Source organism: Pogona vitticeps, chromosome 2, assembly GCF_051106095.1.
Source record: "Pogona vitticeps strain Pit_001003342236 chromosome 2, PviZW2.1, whole genome shotgun sequence".
NCBI lineage: Eukaryota > Metazoa > Chordata > Lepidosauria > Squamata > Agamidae > Pogona > Pogona vitticeps.
The window spans coordinates 4,509,176-4,528,628 of NC_135784.1; the positions used below are offsets into that span (position 1 = coordinate 4,509,176).

Consider the following 19,453-nt stretch of genomic DNA (forward strand, 5'->3'; position numbering starts at 1 on the left):
GTTTAGGGCTTTGTATGTCCTCATTAATGCGGAAACGAACAGGCAGCCAATGCAAGGCAGCCAGAGTGGGGGAGATATGCTGATATTTTCTCATCCCTGTGAGAAGTCTGGCCACTGTGTTCTGCACCATTTGAAGCTTCCACAACACTCAAAGGTAGCCCCATGTAGAGCACATTACAGTAGTCTAATCTCAAGACTACAAGCGCATGGACCAGAGTGGTGAGTGCCCCAACTTCAAGATAGGGAGGCAGCTGGGCCACAAATGGAAATAGGCAGAGCGGACCACTGACGCCACCTGGGTTTCCGTGATGAGCGCCGGATCCAGATGGACCCCCAAGCTGCGAACCTCACTCCCCCAAAAGAGAGGGAGTTTCCCAAATCACCAATGGAGGGGCCACCCACCCTCAGGACCTCCGTCTTGTCTGGGTTTAGCCTCAGTCCATTCTCCTGCATCCATTGCAGTACAGCCTCCAGGCAGCGCTGAAGGGACAGAACGGCATCCACTGTGGTTGGAGAAAAGGAGATGTAGAGCTGGGTGTCATCAGCGTACTGATGGCGCGAAGCCCCACATCCCCTGATGACCCCACCCAGCAGCCTCATGTAGATATTAAACAGCATTGGGGAGATAATTGAGCCCTGAAGAACCCCACAATTGAGGTTTCATGGGGTTGAAACACTCTCCCCAAGCTGTACTCTCTGAGGACGGTCCTCCAAGAAGGATTGGAGCCAGGCAAGCGCCAGACCACCGATTACGAGCTCAGAGAGCCTCCCCAGGAGGATACCATGGTCGACGGTATCGAAGACTGCTGAGATATCGAGGAGGACCAACAAAGACATTTTGTTCCTGTCAGCCTCCCTCAGCAGGTCATCGAAAGGGCGACCAATGCCATTTCCGTACCATGGTGCGACCTGACACCCGACTGGAATGGATCTAGGGCATTGGTTTCATCCAAAAGAGCCTGGAGCTAGTCAGCCACCATCCTCTCTACCACTTTGCTAAGGGAAGAAACATTGGCGACAGGCCTATAATTGTCAATGTTTTCCACCGCCAAACTTGGTTTCTTCCCTTTGGGCCTAATGAGTGTCTCCTTGAGAGACCCATTAATTATTGTATAATTATCCTGAGTAACTGAACCATTTTAGATGCTTTTTACATCATCTGTGCTCTTGTCTGTCTTCAGTTTCATTCTGGTTAAACAATCCCCATATTTTTGTTTACTTAACTGCTCACATTCAACAATTTTCAGTTTTTCTCTTGCATGTATAGCAACCAATCTAGACACAAGGACTCAAGAAATCCCCTATGCTTTGACTTTTCACTTTATGTTAAGATGCTTTGGAAAAGCAAAACGATTTTGAAGGTTTTTATACATTTTATTAAAAAAGAAAACTAGGAAATGATTTCATGATTTTCACAAACAAAATGTCAATCCTGACTATACTGCCATTCTATCTGACCATGCAAAATTCAAGGGAATCACTCTTCTCCTTCTCCTGTGCTGATGCAGTTACGGGATTTTTTTTTCATGACTAGAGATGGGGGTTTTCGTATATAAATATGAACAGCCCTGCACAGCTGGGTGTAACGAGGGTCCGGCCCCCTGGGGCCAGACCATCCTCTCATGCGTCCGCTGCTGCCGGCTCCGCTCGCCCTTCCAATTGCTCTGGAGCTCTCGGTCGGCTAGCCACTCCTGGCAGAAGAAGGGAAGATGAGTCTCCCTGCCAGGCTGATGAGTGGATAGCCGACTGCAAGCTCCGGAGCGATTGGAAGGGAGAGTGGTGGCGGTGGACACATGAGTGAGTGGTCCAGCCTTGGGGAGGGGGCTGGAAGCTTGTTACGTCTAGCTGTGCGGGGTTATTCATATAGAAATACCCCCGTCTCTACTCATGAATGTGAAAAACAAAGTAAATCCCCAATGCAATTCGCTGCTGTGCTGTACTCCTCTTTTTTTCTCTATCAGGTAATGAACAGAACCATCAGAATTATACAGAGTCACCTATTCTATTACCAAACAGAACTAAGTGTGAAGCAGGTAAACACAACAACAACAAAAAAAAACTGAACAGCCAGAAAGAGAGAAAAGACAGGAAAAAAGCTAGAAAAAGAAAAATATGCAAGTTCTCAGAAGGCCAAGGTTTATGAAATTGTGACAGCCCCCAGAAAGAAGGAAAGAAGGAAAGGAGAACATGTTCCACTGAGAAAATGCATTCCAGTGTACCTCGGATTTGAACAAACATATAATCGAGCTGAAGGAAAAACCATATCAATATATGGAACATGCAGAGTATCAAAATGAGCAGTAATCTTATTTCACATGAAAAACTCCTGGTAGAGGCAAAGCAGTATAAATGTCTGCAATGTGGAAAGAGCTTCAGCCAAATCAGTCACCTAAGTACACATCAAAGAACTCACACAGGGGAGAGACCATATAAATGCAAGGAATGTGGAAAGAGCTTCAATCACAGCAGTCAATTAACTTTACATCAAAGAATTCACACAGGGGAGAAACCATATGAATGTATTGAATGTGGAAAGAGCTTCAGTCAAAGCAGCCAATTAAGTTTACACCAAAGAACTCATACAGGGGAGAAACCATATAAATGCATGGAATGTGGAAAGAGCTTCAATCGGAGTGACAGCCTGATTTCACATGAAAGTACTCACACAGGGGAGAAGCCATTTGAATGCACGGAATGTGGAAAGAGCTTCATTAACAGCAGTCAGTTTAGTTCCCATCAACGTACTCACACAGGAGAGAAACCATACATATGCATGGCATGTGGAAAGTGCTTCATTAACAGCAGTCAGCTACATTCCCATCAAAGAACACACACAGGGGAGAAACCATACAAGTGCATGGAATGTGGAAAGAGCTTCAGCCGCAGTAGCAACCTTAGTTCACACCAAAGAACTCACACTGGGGAGAAACCATATAAATGCATGGAATGTGGAAAGTGTTTCAGTCAGAGTGGTCAGCTTAGTTCACATCGCAGAACTCACACAGGGGAGAAACCATATGTGTGCATGGAATGTGGGAAGTGCTTCAGTTGCAGCAGCCACCTACGTTCACATGAAAGAATTCACACTGGGGAAAAACCCTATATATGCATGGAATGTGGAAAGAGTTTCAGTACCAGCAGTCACCTACGCTCACATGAAAAAACTCACAAGGGCAAAACCATATAAATGCATGGAATATGAAAGTAGGTTCATTAACAGCAGTCATGAAAGAACTCACACTGGAGAAATTGTATAAAGTCATGGAATGTGGAAGGAAGTTCCTTGAGAACAGCAGCCTTATTTCACATTCAAGATCTCACACTGGGGAGAAACCAAATAAATCCATAGAATACGGAAAAAGATTCACCAGCTGTAGTGGCCTTTACATGCAGAAGGATTCACAAGTGTGAGACCACATAAGGTGCATGGAATGCAGAAGGAGCTACAGTAATAATGGAAATATAATTGAACATGAAACTAGTGAATTTAAATTCTAATACATGTACAGTGGCGCCTCGACTTAGGAACACCCCTACCTACGGACCTTTTGACTTACGAGCAGCTCCACTCGCAAAATTTTGCTTCAACTTTCAAGCGGAGCTTTGACCTAAAGGCAGGGGGATAACGTGGGAAATTCAAACCATTGGTAACAATGGGGCTTTCTGTGTGCTTTATTATTATTTTTGGTTGTTTTTCAAATGCTGGAATGGATTATTCCTGTTCGCATGCATTTCAATGGGAAATGGTGCTTTGACTTACGAGCATTTCCACTTACGAACATCTTCTGGGACCGATTACGTTTGTAAGTCGAGGCACCACTGTAATGTGCTAAATTTTTAATATGTGGAAAAAACACATTTGATATAGACAAAGAACATTTGAGAGCATCAGAATAGCTGTATGTGGTTTGAGTAGACGTTGGCTGGAAGAACTATGCTGTCACATTCCCTTTTATTTTTAAGGGGAATCCAAACTCAAATCTAAATGGGAAATATATCTTTGGTTGGTGAGTGCCTCTTTCTGGTAGAGGATTGTTCTAACAGAATGAATTTTGGAAAAACAGTAGGAAATATTATATGAAAGATTCTAGGAAAACATGTTCATCTGTCTGAGCATTGTCTTGAATTAAAAGTTAATTAATTAAACAATTTGATGTGAACTAAGCTCTAACACTCTGGCGGAATTTATTTATTTATTTATTCATTTATTCATTTATTTATTCATTTATTTATTTAATTTATATCCCGACCATCTGGTCTGATCGACCACTCTGAATTAAACTGAAATGCTGTTGTACTCAGGTTAATGTAAATTTATACCAGAATATGTAAATGTATACCAGATTATGTTCACTAATAGATTACACCCAAGCAAGATGTCTGCCTACACACCAGTTCTGCAGTGAACTGCACAATTTGCTTTTACACACAAACAACACAAGTGAACTTGCAACTGTGCCCATGGAAATTCTTCCCGGATGTGACTTTCATTTCAGTATTTTTAACAAAACCTTGCACACAACTGCAATTTATGCACGCCTAGCTACAGAACAAGTTTTTGACTCATGAATGAATGAATCACATACCTCACTGATAATTAGGCTTCAGAAAGTAGAATTTATGCTGAAGCTTAGATTCAGAAAATGGTCGAAATAATATTGAAATTTATCACTGGCTTGGAGGTTTGATTGAACATGAGCTGCACTGAGTTCGATGCAGAAAATATGAGAAATTACTTCTTTTTTTTTGAATATAATAAAATTAATGAGGGACCTTGACCTTGATTACTGTGTCCAGTTCTGGACATCACCCTTCAAGAAGGATTCTAACAAATTGGAACAAGTTCAGAGGAGGGCGACAAGGATGATCAGGGAGCTGGAAACCATGCCTTATGAGGAAAGGCTGAAAGAATTGTACATGTTTAGCCTTGAGAGAAGAAGACTGAGGGTTGATATGATAGCACTTTTCAAATACAGTGGTGCCTCGCTTAACGAGGGCCCCGTTTAACGACGAATCCGGATACCGATGTGGATTTTGCGATCGCTTTTGCGATCGCATTACGATGTTGACTATGGGGGAAAATCGCTTTGCGATTTTTCCCCATAGCCCAATTTTCCCCCAGCTGAGCGGCGGGAGCTTTGAAGCCCCGCCCTCAGCTGGGGGAAAATGCCGGCGGTGGCCTTGGAAGGACCCTTCCGAAGCCACCACCTGCATTCCCCTTCGGAAGGGGCATTTCCCCCCAGCTCAGCGGGAGCCCCGCTGCTCAGCTGGGGGAAAATGTCGGCGGTGGGCGGCGGCCTCGGAAGGACCCCGAAGCCACTGCCGACATTTGCCTTCTGAGCTCTCAAAGGGCCCCCCTCCAACATTGCAGAAAGCCCTTTAAGAGCTCGGAAGGCTCTCAGCGCCCCGCGCCGCCTACCCCAGCCGTGCTCGGATGCCTGGAAGTCCGAGAACGGCTGGGGCAGGCGGCGCGGGGTGGCTTCAGGCAGTGGCTGCAGGGTGGGGGGGGTGTCCCAAAGGCTTCCAGGCAAAGGCTAGCTAGCGGTCTCATATCGATGTTAAACAGCCCTCAAGGAAAGACCCATTTATTATTGCTGTGGCCCATTCAGTTGTTTTCGGCCTGGCTGCTTTGATTAGCCAGGCCAGGCAAGGGTCCAAGGAGGAGGTGGTGGCCCGACAGCGATCAAGCACCCTGGCCACAGAGTCAGGCGTTACCGGCTAAACGGAGTCGAGAATAACCGGGCAAGACGGAGCGCTGAACATCTCAGCTCGATTCACTGCATTCAAAAAAGGAGAGAGCTCCTGGCGGATGGCCTCCACTTTAGATTTTAAAAATGCTGCAAATTGGACTGGTGAAAAACTAGGGGAAAGCCCATCTCCCGGACCAACTCCGGATAGGTCGCGCACTATACGGAAAAGCTCCGCCTGCCGTTCGGACGCGTCGCTTATCCAGTTAGCGAAGAATGATCTACATGCAGCCTTCAACTTGTTCAGGTAAAGGTTAGTTGTGGCCTTGACAGCTATCCAATTGTTATCCGTCGGATTCTTCCTCCATCTACGCTCTAGCCTTCTCCTTGTTCGCTTCATCGCCCGGAGCTCCTGGTTGAACCAGGGCGCCGGACGAGTTCTGCGCCGGAGAGGGCGTTTGGGCGCCATCGTGTCTACTGCCCTGGTGGCAGCGGTGGTCCAGTTGTCCACCAGGACGTCGACAGGACCGCTAGCCAGGTCAGCCGTAATACCTCTCATGGCATCCTGGAAACCAATCAGATCCAGTAGTCTTCGAGGGCGGACCATTGAAATAGGCCCCTGCTCCCTGCGGGGGGGGGGAGGACCACTGTTAGGTTACATTTAACAAGGGGTTGATCTGACCATGACAAGGGGACTGACACTAGGTCCGTCACCATCAGACCACTCTCGCCCCAATTGGAGGAAAAAACCAGGTCCAGAGTGTGACCACCCATGTGGGTGGGGCCGTTGACATGCTGGGACATGTTCAAGGAAGCCATGGTTTCCAGGAACTCAAGAGCTGGCCCGGCAACCTCTGCCTCCGTGTGCACGTTGAAATCACCCAAGACCAAAAGCCTTGGGGATCCTAACAATGCCGCGGAGACAAAACCGGCCAGCTCCGGAAGGGAAGTGGCTGGGCCACAGGGGGCACGGTAGCCCAGCAAAATCCCAATTCCATCCCTGGCCCCTATCAACACATGGAGTTCCTCTAGACCCAGCCTTACCACCGAGGAGCGCCTGGTAACCTCCAAGCTGGATTTATAGACAATGGCTATTCCCCCCCCCGCCCTTCCAGTCTACCCTGGTGCTGGACATCATAACCGGGCGGGCAGATAAGGGCCAGGGGAGGGCCACCCTCCCCATTGAGCCATGTCTCGGTTATGCATGCCAGGTCTGCATCCTCCTCCAGGATAAGATCTTGAATCACCTGGGGCTTGTTGGATACAGACCTGGCATTCAACAGGACGAGGGTTAGAGTGGAAGGGTGGCTGAACTGGCTACTTCGATACTGGGGGTTGGCCGCAGTCTCAGAACAGTTAACAGCCTTCAAACATCTGTTCACTGTTCTACTAACACGAGCAGGGACTGTGCCACTGCCATATCGCCCTCTACCCATAACCACCAGGATGATAAAGGCCCCTCGCTGGGCAAGCAGGCCTCCCACTCTATGCCAGACAAAGCAAAAAGGAGAAATAAGAAAGCAGACACTAAATAATATGACAACTTGACAATAAACACAATACGTTATAATGCAAAATTATAAACACACTACAAAATAATTCAAATTAAAAAAAATATAAAACATAATACACTGGGGTCTCTACTTAAGAACTTAATCCGTATTGGAAGGTGGTTCTCAAGTTGAAAAGTTCTTATGTTGAATCTGCATTTCCCATAGGAATGCATTGAAAACCATTTAATCCGTATCTGCTCTTTTCTGTCCATAGAAACTATAGTGGAACCTCTACTTAAGAACTTAATCCATTTTGGAATGGTGTTCTTAAGCTGAAACGTTCTTAAGTTGAAGCAAAATTTCCCATAGGAATGGACTGAAAACCAATTAATCCGTTCTGGCTGTTTTTTTGTGATGTAGAGGTGCGTTCGTACATTGAAGTATTAGTTCCCATAGGAACTAATGCAAAGCTGGTTAATACGTACTCTACCACTAGGGGGAGAATTTTTTTTAAACCTAAGATGACCTAAGGTTAAAAAAAGAGCAGGAAAGTTTTTTTTCCCTGTTCTTATCTTGGATTTCTGTTCTCAAGTAGAAGCAAAATTTAGCAAATGGAGCTGTTCTTAAGTGGAATTGTTCTTAAGTAGGGACGTTCTTAAGTAGAGACCCCACTGTAGAATAGCAAGAGTGTTACCCCCCCCCCCCATCTAAACCAAGTCCATCCTCTGCCACCTCACAACCTTGTCCTTTAAGCTTTACTGGTCTTGATGTTCTTAATGATGTTAATAAATTTTTAAAGGTTGTTTGGATTGATATTAAACCCAAGGAAAATGCCAAAGTGAGGGTGTTACTCACGAGTTGCATCAGTTTAAAAAGAACCGGCAGCGTTGGGAGCAGCAAAGTCCAGGCAAAAGAATAATTAGTCCCTGGTTTCTCCTTTATCCTTCCTTGAGAGGATGACAAGATGTTTTTGCAGGTGTTTCTGCAAATAGTCCAGGAAGGGCAGGGTGAGCAGTCCAAAGCTGGAGAAGGCACTGCCCACAGGGAGCCCAACATGGCGGCCGCCCGGCAAGTTGGCTCTCTCTTCGGTCATTGGAGATCTTCCTTCCGCCACCTCGCCACCTCTCTGGCCCCACGACAGCGGCCAGAGATCCACAGCACTCACAAACGGCCCAGTCCCCACCGTTAGCCCCAGGAGATCCGACAACCCAGGTTCCAGGCTCCGGGCTTCGACCTCGACCATGCGGTCGGAGCGAAGATTATCAGGGGAGGGCAGATGCCCAGCCGCCAGTAGCCGGTCCTTCTCCTCCAGGAAGGGCCCTGTCATAAGCCTGGCCGGCGAGCCCGTTCCCTGGTAGGGCAGGTCTCCGGCGATCGTTCCAGGCTCCGGTTCCAGGCTCCAGTTCCCCAGCGGTGCGAAAAGCGCCCGAAACGCCACCTCCTGCAGGCAGCGAGGCTCCCGAGCGTCCAAGCTCCGCTGAAGCTGGGAAGCCCAGACCGGACCTCAACCCAGGCTCCGTGTTTGAGCTCCGGCTCTAGCCCCGCGGTCACCGCATTCGATCCGGCAGCCAGCAATCGGAGGGTGAGGAGAGGACCCAGAAAAGAGGGGAGAGGGGGAAGAAAATGAGGGGAGAGGGGGGAGAAAAAGAAAGAGAAAAAATAGTAAAAGCAGAAGAGGCGAGCCGGCTCGGCGGACGTAAGCGTTAGCCGCCCGCTACTGACGCCATCTTGTAGTATCTGTATCAACAGAGTTAGGAAATGTTATTTTGGGATATAATTTCCCAGGACACCCCCTCCCAACCAGCCTGGCCCTTGCTCACAGTGTTAGGGAATTCAGGGAGTTTTAATCCAAAAAGAGAGTAGTTTCCGTACTCTGCTTTTCAGATGGTTCACTGCCTTTCTCTGTGGGGCATAAAGGCTTCCTGCGACCAGTTTCCCTATTAGCAGTTATAGTTCAGTTGTCACCTCAGAATTATTTTTTTTGGGGGGGGGGGAGTAGTGAGTGACTCTTTTATGATGCCAGCACGTTTTTGTCCTTTTTGTTTGTTCTTTTTTTATTTTCTTTAATCACATTGTATTTTTAACCACCAGAGTTAAAAATGCAATGCAATTTAAAAAATAAATACAGGGAGGGGGAGGGGAAAGAATGGTTTCACCTTCAGGCCAGGTCCCTCCCTCTTCGCCCACCACCGCTTTCCCGCCTTTTCCCAAAGCCTCTGTGGGAAGGAGGGAAGGGTGCGCATGCGCTCTGACACATGGGAGGTAAAAGCTCGCGTGCCCACAAAGGGAGGGGGCAGTCGTTGGGCGCTTGGCGGGAAAAGAGGCAGCAGCGAAGGCGGCGGTTATTCCCGGCTCGGCGTCTTTTTTCTCTTGCACGGCAGGAGCCTCTTCTCTGGTCACGAGGAGGGAGGGGGCTTGGAAATCAGGAATGGCCGACCTTGCGCTTCTGCCGCCTAAGTCCGGGCAACCCAGGGATGGCGTGGGGCTCTTGTTCCGCTTCGCCCTCGCTGCCCCCCATTTTCCTTCCGAATAACCCTTTTGTTTTTAGAAAAAAAAAACCCTCCATTCATTAAAACACTGGGGGGGGGAGGAGAGCGAACATAGAGCTACGAAGGCAGGGAAGGAGGTCCTCCCGCGGGCGCTTCCGGACAGGAACTGGAAGGTACGCGCCTCTGTGACCGACCTCTATGGTTTCCAGCAAGTCCGCGGCCAGAGCGGCCTCTTCCGGAGTCTCTCGCGGTCGGGCTTCGAATGAGGTGGGCGCTCGCGGTGCGGAACGGTTTGTGTGTTTTGGGGGGGCAGATATAGGGCTGAACATGCGGGGGGTGGGCGGGCTTCAAGCCGGGCTCCAGATTGCGCCTCTTTATCCTTCGTGGCACAAACGCTTTGTAAGGCGGGCCTTTTTTTCCCCATCTGGGTCTCTTACGTAGGGATAGACCTCACAATGTCTGCCCCCCCCCCAGCTCCTGTGAGGGGAGTGGGTTGGCTATGAGGGAAAGAGGGACGCCCGAGCAGGGTGTGGGTTGGAAGAGAGCAGGTGAAGAACTGAGAAAAGCCTTGAGACACGAACTGCCCCCACCACCACTCCCTCCACAACACCACTCCTTTCCTGTTGCCACACAGGGCAGCCAGGATAGTGGCAAAAAATGTAATGGCCCAAGTGAAAACGGGGGGGGGGGGGAGGATGTAACCAATGGAAATCCAGCACGGCAGTGAAGGCGGCAGTTCTGTGTGAGGTTTGTTGGTGTCAACTTGGGGGTAGAAAGTGGCGTCAGAAGATTGTGTCTCTTCCTGCTTCCATTCTGAGACATTCCTAAAGGCAGGAGATCCATTCAGTAGATTTGTAATCCTCAAATATATTGACTAACATCGAAGGTGTTGGTGTTCTTTTGTACTTGTGACTAGTCTGACTTGTCAACTACAATTCACTGGCTCCCTTAAATGGTTTCTCAGGTGGAGAAATTGCAGCCTTCCACGCTCCTTCTTTTCCAGTATGAGTCAGCGGGAAACACGGCCTGCTGTTCTCCTACTCCACTGGTTCTTAACCTTGGGTTACTCAGGAGTTTTGGACTGCAACTCCCAGAAGCCTTCACCACCAGCTGTGCTGGCTGGGGTTTCTGGGAGTTGCAGTTCAAAAGCATCCGAGTAACAAAGGTTAAGAACCACTGTCCTACCCCTGCTAACTTCAATGGCTGAGCTTTTGCCCCAGAGTCTGTGAGATGCCTCCCCTTCTTTCTCCTCCTCCTTTCCTTCCTCCATGTTCTTTCTTCATTAGCTTTCTTTCCATTCTCTTTTTTCTATTTCTCCAAAGAAGAGGCAGATGTGTTGATGTAGCTCCACATGATATGAAAAGGGCATAGTATAAGGGAAAGTGGGGTTTTTTTGTTTGTTTTCTTTGACTGATCCTTTTCCTTTTCTCTCATGGACAGGTGAAAGTGAGTTGATCTCTCCTTGCTTCTCTCTGGACTAAAAGGGAATAACCAGATTCCAAGTCTGTTTAACATTTCCAAGGTAGGTGAGATGTTCTTGTTTGTTTGTTTGTTTGTTTTTGTATCGTAGGCTCATAGAAAAATAGAATTGAAACTGGAATATAAGGCTATCAAATCCAGGCTTCTGCTCAATGAACGATAAGAAGTTAAACTATGTCTGAAAGATGGTTTTCTGTTTTCCTCTTCAATGCCTATAGTGTTGGAACGCTCATGATTTCCTGTGAGAGTTGGTTCCATTCTCCTGCTGCTTTAGCAGTTAAGGAGTTTTTCTTGGTAATCAACCTATATCTGTAACTTGAGCCCATTATTACATATCCTGAACTTTGGCATGACTGAAAACAGATACAATCATCCTCACTATGACACTCTTTCAAGTATTTTAAAATGCTATCATGTGCCTTCTCAATCTTCTTTCCTCAAGGTTAAACATGTCCTGTTCTTTCAGTCATTCTTTATATGGCTTGGTTTCCAGCCCCCTGATTATCCTTGTTCTTCTCTGAACCTGTTCCAATGTGCCTGTATCCTTGTTAACAAGCAGAAGCCTACACAGTGGTCAAAATGGGGTCTCACCAGTGCCCAATAGAGGAGAAGTAATACCTTGTGTCATTTGGAGACTATTTTTCTGTTAATGCTGCCTAAATTGGCCTTTGCTACTTTTGCAGCTGATCTCTGTAATAACAGAAAGATGGTCAATTCCACACCATAAATGAGAAACAACAGGCAGGAATTAATATGGTGGGGGTTTTCCACCATCAAGGTACATTTATGAGAAAACAAGACAGAAAAGTAAAATAATTGCATAATTCAGTATTAGGTTTCCTGTTTCTGTTACTGGGTACAGGATAGAGAATAGAGTGCAATATACTAAATAGTTTCATAGAGCCAAAATTGTTTTAAATTTCATTTATAAAACTATGTTTCACGTTGTTCTTGTTGAAAACAACCCTGAACTTTGATCTAGGATCCACTTCTTCATCTTTTTGGCTGTCCAGGTTATCCACAAACCTCTTCTGGAGCACCACATTTTAAACAAACCAATGGACTATGGGAATTGTTTTATGTACAGTGGTGCCTCGCTTTACGATTGCCCCGTTTAATGACGAAACCGCATTACGATGAACTTTTTGCGATCACAAAACGATGTTTCCTATGGGAGAATTTCGCTTTGCGATGATCGGTTCCCTGCTTTGGGAACCGATTCTTTGCAAAACGACGATTTTCCAACAGCTGATCGGCAGTTTCAGAATGGCCGCCGGGTAAACAAAATGCCCCCCCCCCCCGTTTTCTGGGACGGATTCCTCGCTGCAGAGGCAGCGAAAATGGCTGCCCTATGGAGGATCTTCGCTGGACGGTGAGTTTACAGCCCCTTGGAACGCATTAAACGGGTTTAAATGCGTTTCAATGGGTTTTTTTCTTTTCACATTTCGACGTTATTGTTCTACAGCGATTTCACTGGAATGAATTAATGTTGTAATGCGAGGCACCACTGTACTTTGTTGTTGTTGAATTCAGTCCTGGAGCTTGTGATCTGGGTGGGATATAAATCTTGAAAAGAAATAAAACAAGTTGTTAGAGAACATAAAAAATGAATTATTTGAAGCCAGCAGTCAGACGTGAATAGTCACACTTTAGAGCTCATAAACAATAGCAAGAAAAACCCAGAAATGCAGCTTGTAGATCAAGTGTTTGACGTGTGCACTCTTATCTCCTGCACTCACATACCATCTTTAATTACAAAAACATGATCTCTCTCTCACTCTGTGTGTATGTTGTGTATGCCAACGGAGGCATGGAGATACATAGCTTTGGTTCATAAGGCTGCTCTTCTTCTAATGTAGAGCATGGTGGCCTTGGGGTTATTCAGCTTGAATGTTAAGTCCTTGGCATTGGGTGACTCCTGTTTTGGGTTCCTCTTCATCCAGTCCAGGTTTTAACTGCACTGGACAATGACTAATAGCCCACTGGACAATAAGTAATAGCCCACTGGACAATTACCCATAGCCATAATTTTGTAAGAGCTGAGTAGAGTTATTCATAAATTCAGCATAAGCTGGACACAACATGACACCTGTCCTGCACTTTACTAAAGGGGCTTTACTAAAGTGGGAAAAAAGCACTGGAGAAAAATAATCCAGAATGAAGGATCCCAAGAAAATAAAACACCAGCAGCAATACAGTGCAAACTGAGAAGAATACGTATAACCTCGAAAAGTACAAGAAAATTGTTCATGTTCTGGGTCACAATAGTGACATAATTAGGTGCCGTTACGTTGCTAGGGGAATATGAATCTATATGAAGTTCAGATATTAAGTAAAAAATAAGGGCATGCACTGCAAATTAGTTGCATTTTTTCCCGATGTAAGTAATATCGAACCCGGACAATTTACTGCACCTTTTAAAATATTCTGGGCATGCAGTTCTACTTCAGAGTAGAAGAAAAAGTCATTAAAAGCTTTTCTGTCTTTATTTAAAGAGCTTAAAATTGAAATAAGAATTTTAAGAAAGTAATATGGCAAAAGTACAAAATTTAGAGGAACTTTCACCGCCAAAAAGGTAATACTTTTCTGTATCCTAGGCATGTAGTGGATTCACATGAATAAAATGACCTTATATAGTGTAGAGTGCCAACTTGTGTGATCTTAAGTGTCTTTCATTTTCTTATTGTTCTTCTCCACCATGTTCGAAGGTGCTTTCTGTATATGTTTATTTCAGAAAACATCTGAGGTTCAATCTACCTGCTGTCTTTATTTAGGTCTCTGGCTGCAGAATCAGGTTGGGGGTTCATTTCCCCACTGTGCCTCCTTGAGAGGAAGCTGGACTCGATGATCCATAGGGTCTCTTCCAACTCTACAGTTCAAAGGTGGTGGTGGTGGTGGTTAAGGAGGATCCTGGGAACTGCAGAATGCTCAGGTTGACATCAGTCTTTGAGAAAATTCTGGAGCAGAGGATGAAAGTGATTTGTCTAAAAGCACCTGAAAATGATGCAGTAGTAAAAAGATTTTCAGGAACAAATCCTGCCAGACTAATCTTACATCATAGTTTGATTGGGTAATCTTCATGGTACATAGTGAAAATACTGTAAATGCAATATATTGTGACTATGAATTTTTTGACAGTTCACATAGAATCATAGAACAATAAAGTTGGAAGGAGATTATGAGTCCTATGAAGTACTTTGTTGTTGTTTAGTTGTGTCCGACTCTTCGTGACTCCATGGACCAGAGCATGCCAGGCCCTCCTGTCTTCCACTGCCTCCCGGAGTTGTGTCAAATTCATGTTGGTAGCTTCGATGACACTGTCCAACCATCTCATCCTCTGTCATCCCCTTCTCTTCCTGCCTTCACACTTTCCCAACATCACAGTCTTTTCCAGGGAGTCTTTTCTTCTCATTAGATAGCCAAAGTACTGGAGCCTCAGCTTCAGGATCTGTCCTTCCAGTGAGCACTCAGGGTTGATTTCCGTCAGAATGGATGTGTTTGTTCTATTGCAGTCCAGGGAACTCTCAAGAGTCTCCTCCAGCACCACAATTCAAAAGCATCAATTCTTAGGCGGTCAACTTTCTTTATGGTCCAGCTCTCACTTCCATACATCACGACAGGAAAAACCATAGCTTTGACAATTCGGACTTTTGTTGGCAAGGTGATGTCTCTGCTTTTTAAGATACTGTTGAGGTTTATCATGACTTTCCACCCAAGAAGCAAGCGTCTTTTAATTTCGTGGCTGCTCTGTCACCATCTGCAGTGATCATGGAGCCCAGGAAAGTAAAATCTGTCACTGCCTCGATATCTTCCCCTTCTATTTGCCAGGAGGTGATGGGACCAGTGGCCATGATCTTAGTTTTTTTTTATGTTCAGCTTCAGACCGTTTTTTGCACTCTCTTTCACCCTCATTACAAGGTTCCTTAATTCCTTCTCACTTTCTGCCATCAGAATGATATCATCTGCATATCTGAGGTTGTTGATATTTCTTCCAGCAATCTTAATTCCAGTTTGGGATTCCCCCAGTCCGGCCTTTCACATGATGTATTCTGCCTATAAGTTGAATAAGCAGAGGGACAATATACAGCCTTGTCGTACCCCTTTCCCAATTTTGAACCAATCGGTTGTTCCTTATCCAGTTCGAACTGTTGCTTCCTGTCCCACATATAGGTTTCGCAGGAGGTAGATAAGGTGATCAAGCACTCCCATTTCTTTAAGGATTTACCATATGAAATACTAGTTCCCCTCTATTTGGTACTGAGCAGGCTTCATTGTTAGTACTGGGCCCATTTCAGAAGAGCGCTGTTGAAAAAGAATGCAGACAAACTGGAACAGGAGAGGAAACAAGAATGATGAGAAGACTGGAAAGCAAACCCTGTGAGGAAAGACTGAAAGCTCTGGGCATGTTTACCCTTGAGAAAAGGAGGGTGTGTGTGTTTGTGTGTGTGAGGGGGTGTTGTCATCCTGAGGAGGGACGGGATCTGTGTTCAATCATTTGAGAGTGCAGGACATGCAATATTGAGTTCAAGTTACAGGAAGCCAGATTTAGGCTGAATAGCAGGAAAAAATGTCTTAACTGTTAAAGTAGTACAACAGGGGAACCAAATGCCTTGGGAGGTGGTGGGCACTTGAATGCTGGAATATTCAATATGCAACTATTTGCCAATGATGTCCACTGTCTAAATGGGCATTTTTGTTTTATCAAATCACAGACCTAGTAGAGTGTCTCTAAGCCATTTCCATCTTATTTTCATTTATGCTTAGAAGCAAAGTCATTCTGCATTCAATAATTGTTATGGGATACCTTCTTTTCTCATGACTAGAAATTGGGGTATTTATACACAAATAAGAATAGCCCTGCACAGCTGTGAGTAATGAGGGTCCAGCCCTTTGTTGCCAGACTCTACTCATGTGTCTGCTGCTGCTGGCTCCACTCTTCCTTCCAATTGCTCTGGAGCTCTCGGTCGGCTAACCATTCCTGGCAGAAGGAGGAAAGATGAGTCTCCCTGCCAGGCTGATGAGTGGATAGCCGACCACAAGCTCTGGAGCGATTGGAAGGGAGAGCGGTGACGGTGGATATGTGAGTGGATGGTCCGGCCATAGGGGGGGTGGACCGTTGTTACGTCTAGCTGTGCAGGCTTATGCGTATACAAACACCCCCATCTCTACTCATTAAAGTGAAAAACAAAGTAAATCCCCAATGCAATTCGCTGCTGTGCTGTACTCCTCCTTCTCTTTTTTCTCCATCAGATAATGAACAGAACCATCAGAATTATACAGAGCCACCTATTCTATCACCAAGCAGAACTAAGTGTGATGCAGGAAAACAAAAAAAACTAAACAGCCAGAAAGAGAGAAAAGACAGGAAAAAAGCTAGAAAAAGAAAAATATGCAAGTTCTCAGAAGCCCAATGTTTATGAAATTGTGACAGCAACCAGAAAGAAGGAAAGAAAGAAAGAAATTTGAATAAACATAGAATTGAGCTGAAGGAAAAAAACCAAACCAATGTATGGAACATGCAAAGAGTATCAAAATGAGCAGTAATCATATTTCACATGAAAAACCCGTGGTAGGGGTGAAGCAGTATAAATGTCTGCAATGTGGAAAGAGCTTCAGCCAAAGCAGTCACCTAAGTACACATCTACGAACTCACACGGGTGAGAAACCATATAAATGCATTGACTGCGGAAAGAGCTTCAGCCACAACAGTACCCTTACTTTACATCAAAGAATTCATACTGGTGAGAAACCATATAAATGCTTGGAATGTGGATTGAGCTTCAATCGAAGTGACAGCCTTAAATCACATCAAAGAACTCATACAGGAGAGAAGCCGTATAAATGCATGGAGTGTGGATTGAGCTTCAGTCACAGCAGTCACCTAAGTTCACATCAAAGAACACACACAGGGGAGAGACCATACAAATGCATGGAATGTGGAAAGAGCTTCAGTAACAGCAGTCAATTAAGTTTACATCAAAGAACTCACACTGGGGAAAAGCCATATAAGTGCAAGGAATGTGGAAAGAGTTTCAGTCAGAGTGGTCACCTAAGTTCACATCAAAGAACTCACACAGGGGAGAAACCATATAAATGCATGGAATGTGGAAAGAGCTTCATTAACAGCAGTCACCTTAGTTCACATCAAAGGACTCACACAGGGGAGAAACCATATACATGCATGGAATGTGGAAAGAGCTTCAGTCACAGCAGTCATCTAAGTTCACACCAAAGAACTCATACTGGAGAGAAACCATATAAATGTATGGAATGTGGAAAGAGCTTTGTTTACAGCAGTCAATTAAGTTCACATCAGAGAACTCACACAGGAGAGAAACCATATGAATGCATGAAATGTGGAAAGAGTTTTGTTTACAGCAATCAATTAAGTTCTCATCAAAGAACTCACACTGGTGAGAAACCATACAAATGCATGGAATGTGGACTGAGCTTCAATCGGAGTGACAGCCTGAGTTCACATCAAAGAACTCATACAGGGGAGAAACCATATAAATGCACCGAATGTGGAAAGAGCTTCAATCGGAGCGACAGCCTGGGTTCGCATCAAAAAATTCACACTGGAGAGAAACCATATAAATGCACGGAATGTGGATTGGGTTTCATTCGGAGGGATAGCCTGAGTTCGCATCAAAGGATGCACACTGGAGAGAAACCATTTGAATGCATGGAATGTGGAAAGACATTCAGAAAAAACAATCAGCTTACTTCCCATCAAAGAATTCACAAACAACAAACCAAATGAATGCATGGAGTGTGGAAAAAAGCTGCACCAATGGCAGGACCTGCTTTACACCCAGGGGTGAAATCACATCAGCTGCATTGAAAACAGAAGGAGCCGCAGTAATGGAAACCTTGTTAAATGAGAAAAGTGTGGCTTTTAAATTCTAAGTGCTAATGTTTAAATATGTGAAATATGGAAAGGAATGTCAGATCCTACTGGGCACTCTTTTTTAAACTGCCTTCCAGCAGAACCATATAATTCACAGGAGCTTGTTCATTGGTAACTGCTAACAAAATATTTTAGGTTTGTTGGTAGCCAGGGGATATAATTATATTATTTTATATTATTTTATTTTATTGGATACTTTGTATTTAATTTACACATACATCTGATATTGTTGAATAATTATTCGTATGTTGTCTTCATCTTTTTCTGTTTCATTTTTCCGCCGGCAAGCAAGCTTTGCAAACTTATGCCAAATTTACATTGTGATTTTCACAAATAGGAATTAACAAAAATGGAGTATTGTGGAATACAGCATATGTGGTTATATCATTTCATAATGGTTTCACAAAGCACAGAGACATGATTATGTTTTAAATTGTGTACTGCGTCTAAAATAACTCTTGGCAATCCAAAATGAATATAAGCAAAGAAATGCATGAGAGAGCTGCTGAGACATCTCTGGAAGTTCAACTTTGGTTCCATTGTAATATGCATAAAAAATAGCCTGACTCCTTGCAGTCACATAAATATTTCAGAAAACCTTCGAAACATAAAATCCGTAAGAGAAGATAAATCATGACATACTAAAGCTCAGCGGTGGCGAATCTTTTTGGAGTCGTGTGCTGCCAGCACCAGTTGCTTCGGATCCGCCTGCCGAAGTGCCAGCACCAGCTGTAGCCACCTCCTGAGGTTTGGTTGTGTGGGGGGAGTAGCAATCTGGTGACCTATGGCTCGTGTGCCAGCAGAAAGGGCTCCACGTGCCAGCTGTGGCATGTGTGCCATAGGTTTCCATCACTGCTATAGTTTAACATAGCAGTTAGCATCAAAAGCAACATGTCCTCACCCAGCATAATCAGTATTCTAAATAAGGCTTTCATCCTTATCTCTCTTGCTCATTCTCATGAATGAGAGCTTTCTTGGCTATATATAGTTAACTCTAAATGATTACTTTTGTTGCTGGCTGGGTAAGGCTGTTGCAGATCAGCGGGACATTTTATCTCTTGGTTCAGGGCCGATTGCTAATCAGCAAGGCAGTAACAACAGATACAAACAGCTCTGCCTTTTTATCAAACAAGAAACATATATACCAGACAGGTGTCTGCGACGGCCGTCCCACGTCACTCATGCCATTCATAGTCATGAGCTGATTTGCATGAGCCTATGAGAGGACTGGAGAGAAAATGGGTAGAGAAGGTGGTAATGTTATAGCAAGACAAAAGGAGTACATACTGAGAGAACTGTTAATGTTTTGCTTGTGTATAATGTGTATCTGACGGACTTCTGTTATTCATTTTGCCTCATTTCAATAAATACGTTCTTCTTGTATTCACAAGACAA

The 19,453-nt window shown here is 44.9% G+C and overlaps 1 protein-coding gene across 1 annotated transcript in view; it reads left to right on the forward strand.

The window, feature by feature from the left end:
- LOC140703781 (uncharacterized) overlaps positions 1 to 19,453 on the forward strand; it is a 64,363-nt gene extending 44,910 nt beyond the window's left edge. The window contains exons 6-7 of the mRNA XM_078386426.1: positions 2,254 to 3,178; positions 16,634 to 19,453. Of these exons, the coding sequence (XP_078242552.1) occupies positions 2,254 to 3,178; positions 16,634 to 17,911 (2,203 nt within the window). The 3' untranslated portion in view covers positions 17,912 to 19,453. The remainder of the gene's footprint in view (positions 1 to 2,253; positions 3,179 to 16,633) is intronic.